Source organism: Hordeum vulgare, chromosome 4H, assembly GCF_904849725.1.
Source record: "Hordeum vulgare subsp. vulgare chromosome 4H, MorexV3_pseudomolecules_assembly, whole genome shotgun sequence".
NCBI lineage: Eukaryota > Viridiplantae > Streptophyta > Magnoliopsida > Poales > Poaceae > Hordeum > Hordeum vulgare.
This window is the reverse complement of record NC_058521.1, coordinates 103,476,141-103,480,767: the sequence shown is the minus strand read 5'-3', so window position 1 is coordinate 103,480,767 and position 4,627 is coordinate 103,476,141. Positions and strand designations below refer to the sequence as shown.

The 4,627-nt window shown below is 55.5% G+C and overlaps 1 protein-coding gene across 1 annotated transcript; it reads left to right on the top strand.

Annotated features, from left to right (window-relative positions):
* The first annotated feature begins 223 nt into the window (after positions 1 to 223).
* LOC123446207 (protein SMAX1-LIKE 3-like) lies at positions 224 to 3,359 on the top strand. The gene is made up of 3 exons (XM_045122881.1): positions 224 to 1,595; positions 1,721 to 1,919; positions 2,040 to 3,359. The coding sequence occupies exons 1-3, from the start codon at positions 379 to 381 to the stop codon at positions 3,183 to 3,185; spliced, it is 2,562 nt and encodes an 853-aa protein (XP_044978816.1). The 5' UTR covers positions 224 to 378; the 3' UTR covers positions 3,186 to 3,359.
* The last annotated feature ends 1,268 nt before the right edge of the window (positions 3,360 to 4,627 follow it).

Below are 4,627 nucleotides of genomic sequence, written 5' to 3'. Positions count from 1 at the left end.
GGCCAATTGCACCCTACGCTGCACCAAAAAGCAGAAGGTCACCACATTTTCCAACGCGCACAAGAAACATAGAGAGAGAGAGAAAGAGAGAGAGAGAGAGGTATGATTACAACTCTAATTAGACATCTTAACACGTATGACAGCACTACAACGATCGTACATGGACAATAACCTACAATATCCCATTCTCAACTTTCTGCCACGACACAAGATAGTAACTGGACTGGCACGGGAGGCTGGTATATATGACCAAAAAATTAACACTGACCAACCCCACTCCATGCCACTTACTAGTCTACCTAGCACAAGAAGGGAGAGCAAGCTAGCAACGCCAGGTAGATTCAGCAACGCGCGTACGTACCAGCTTTTCTTGCAAAGATGCGTGCCGGCGGCTGCGCGGTGCAGCAGGCCCTGGCGCCGGAGGCGGCGTCCGTTGTGAGGCAGGCGGTCACACTGGCGCGGCGGCGCGGCCACGCGCAGGTCACCCCGCTCCACGTCGCCACCGCCATGCTCCTTCCCCCGGCGCCGGCGGGGCTGCTCCGCGCCGCCTGCCTCCGCTCCCACTCCCACCCGCTCCAGTGCAAGGCCCTCGAGCTCTGCTTCAACGTCGCGCTCAACCGCCTCCCCACCTGCGGACCCGCCGCCATGTTCCACGGCGGCGCGCACATGCAGCACCATCACCACCACCGCGGCGCCGCCGAAGCACCCGCGCTGTCCAACGCGCTCGTCGCCGCGTTCAAGCGCGCGCAGGCGCACCAGCGCCGCGGGGGCGCCGGGGACGGCGTCCAGCAGACGGCCGCGCCGGTGCTCGCCGCCAAGGTCGAGCTGGAGCAGCTCATCGTCTCCATCCTCGACGACCCGAGCGTGAGCCGCGTCATGCGCGAGGCCGGATTCTCCAGCTCGCAAGTGAAGGACAACGTCGAGAAGGCCGTCTCCTCGTCGTCGCCTTCCTTGGAACGCGCGGCTAACATGAAGACAACGGGCTCTATTAAGGAGTCCAGAGCGAAGTCGGCTGGCAGCGACGACGCCATGCGCGTGCTAGAGTGCATGGCGAGCGGGACTAGGCGGTGCTTGGTCGTCGTCGGCGAGGGCGCGGAGGCGGCGGTGAAGGCCGTGATGGATAAGGTGAGCAAGTCGGAGCTTCACCACCGGCACCACGAGCGCCTCAAGAGCGTCCAGTTCGTGCCGCTCTCCGTCACGTCGTTCCGGCACGCGGCGAGGGAGGAGGTGGATGCCAAGACCAGCGACCTCCGCGCGCTCGTTTGCGAGGCCCGCGCCGCCGGTAAGGGCGTCGCGCTCGTCGTAGAGGACCTTGCCTACGCCGCCGATGCCTGGCACAAGAGAAGAGGCGAGCATGTGCACGGCGGACAGTCACAGTACTACTGCCCCGTTGAGCACGCCGTCATGGAGGTGAGCGGCCTGGTGTCCGGCGACTCTGGCTCCGGCGGCGGAAGGTTCTGGCTGCTAGGGTTTGCGAGCCGCACGGTGTTCATGAAGTGCAGGCTCGGGCAGCCATCTTTGGAGGCCGTGTGGGGGATCCACCCCCTCGTCGTGCCAGACGGCGGCAGCCTCGCGTTAAGCCTCAGCTGCACCAGGTTCGTGCTTAACTAAAGCTCGATCATGGCTACTTCGAAACTTTGAGATCGTTAACATTAACTACATCGATTTGTTTATGAATTAAAGTAAGTTAATTGCTGATTGATTGATTTCGTTCGTGCAGTGAGGCACAGGGTAGCCAGCAAGCAGGAAGATCGATAACGGGATGGCCCTTGGTGAACGGCGCGGCCACTACCGGCGAGAGCGAGCTCACTTGGTGCGCCAGGACGCCGTCCCCGGAGCCAAACATACCGTCATGGCTTCGCCGGTACCATGACCCATATCAGACCACACCGACGAGCAGCAGTACCAGTCTTCACCAGGTACGTACATACACGCACAAAATTAGCAAGTCACGGGAGATAATCATTTACTAGCATGTCGACGGAATCGGAATGTTTCCTTGGCTAATTAAGCGTCTGTACATTTTTCTGGGCATGCAGTTACAAGATCTATGGAACCCCGTGCGCAATTGGTCAGCGACGCACCACCATACATCCGAGCTGACGTTGAGCTTCTCATCCCCCGCATCACCGGCAGCTTCTTCCCTCTCCGGCTACAACAACACCCCGACGACGATGAGCTCGTCCAAGCCATGTCAGCCCGAGCCGAGGCAACCGTGGCCGCCGTCGAACCAAGGGCACGAGGACGGTCCGGCCACAAGGGCGGAGGCGATTCGTGATCTTCCTCGGTGGCATAATACCGAAATCGCTTTCCCGGAATCCTTCTCTGCTCAATCCAACTCACCCAACGATCATGGCGGCGGTACGGCAGATCCGGAGCGGCGACGCCAGAAGTTCACGGAACTTACTGCAGAAAACCTCAAGATCATGTGCGGCACGCTCGAGGATTGCGTGCCGGGGCACATTAAGGATGTGGCAGCGGGCGTCGCCAGTGCTGTGCTCCAACGCCGGTCCGGCATGGTGAGGCAGCGTGAGACGCCCAGGCCGAGCTCGACGACGTGGCTGCTCTTCAAAGGGAGCGACCGCGACGGCAAGAAATCCATGGCTTTGGAGCTCGCAAAGCTCGTCTTTGGATCTTACAATGATTTCACGTCCATCTCATCAGCTGGCTGCACCCCGGTTCACTCCAGTTCCAGCTCTGGCGAGCGTTCCGGCAAGAGGCAGAGATCGCCGGACTACGAGCATGGCTGCGCACAAAGGTTTTACGACACGATCCACGAGAACCCTCGCCGGGTGGTGATGATCGATGATGTCGAGCAAATGAGCCTTGGATCTGAGATCGGCATCAAGAAAGCGATTGCCAGTGGAAGGGTGAGAGGTTGCAATGGCGTTGAGACCAGTCTCGAGGATGCCATCATAGTGCTGAGCTGCGAAGCATTCGACTCGAGATCTAGGGCTTCCTCTCCTCGGGTCATCAAGCAGAAGGTCATATGCGACGAGGAAGATAGTGGCGGCGTGGAGAAGGGGGTGACGAAGCCGCCATGTTTCAGCTTGGATTTGAACGAGTGCGCCTCCGGTGATGATGAAGGACATCAGGAGGAAGAGGGATTGGATAGTGACGTGGAGATCTGTGATGTTGTGGATGGTGTTTTCTTCTTCCGACTACCGGGAGATTTGTCACATTAGCTTGCCTTTCATTTTCTTGTTATCAAATTAATTAACCTAGACCGTGAGCCGCTGATTTTTCCCATTTGTAGAGGCAAAGCATATGTATATTGGTGTTTGGTCTTTCATTATATGGCTCTGGCAGTAGTATATTTTTGAGGTAATAACACCAATGGTACTCAAACTTGTCATGGATGTTCACTTTGATGTCTGAACTTGAAAAATACACCGAATTGGTTTCAAAACTTGACAATATGGTTCAAATACAGTTCAAATCATGTCTAGATACATATGTATTGTTGACTAGACATGCCAGCTTGGCGCAGGGCCACTAGTGGAAAACGGGCCTTTGGCCGGGACCCTTTAGTCCCGGCCTGCCTCTGGGCCGGGACTAAAGGCCCGGCCACGTCGCCCCAAATCGCAATGCCTCCCTCGAGGCTTTAGTCCCGGCTCGTAAGGAGTCTTTAGTCCCGGTTCGTGTCCCAAACTGGGACTAAAGGGCTACGCGATGTGCAGTCCGCATGTGCGCCACCTTTAGTCCCGGTTTGTGTCTCAAACCGGGACTAAAGTCCTCTGCCTATATATAGCACAGCCCCCTCTCCCCTCTTCCTTGCATTTTTCTTGGATGGAGGATTGTGGGTGTGTGCTAGCTCTCCACTTTTTTTTTATGCACTAGAGGTGTTTGTTGAATTGTGTGTTAGAGCGATGCCGCTTCAGTTCACCGAACACAACTACGATATGAGATGCCTGAGCCACGCTTAAACCTCTTCCTCTTTATTTCTACTTATTCTAAAAGGTTAGCAACTATATTTCCTCGTTTAGACCGTGCGGTACTAATTTTTAGGATCGTGATTGTATTTGATATACTGTCGTATAACACAGATGAGCCATCCATGGATGTACGGTGATCGACGGACAGCCGCTTACAGAGAAGGCGTGCATTCTTTTCGAGATGCAGCCGATGCGAACAAGCATGGTGGTGGCTATATGTTTTGTCCATGTGTTGAATGTCGGAATGAGAAGGATTACACTTCCTCAAGAGTCATTCAGAGCCACCTGCTTCGGTCCGGTTTTATGTCGGGCTATAATGTTTGGACCAAGCACGAAGAAAGAGGGGTTATGATGGAAGACGACGATGAAGAAGAAGAGAACGATGATGACAACTACCGATCTATGTTCCCTGAGTATGCTGATACCGCAATGGAAGACAATGAAGAAGAAGATCAGGATGAAGAACGGGAACCAGATGAGCCCGCTGATGATCTTGGTCGGGTCAGTTCTGATGCACGGCGAGGTTGCGACACAGAAAAGGAGAGGTTGCAGGTTGAGCAGATGTTACAGGACCACAACAAATTGTTGTACCCAACTTGTGAAGAGACCGGTGTGACTGACTCGTCATTCGAAAAGTTGCTGGTACTGATGAAGAAGATGCTTCCAAGAAAGAACGAATTGCCCGCCAGCAC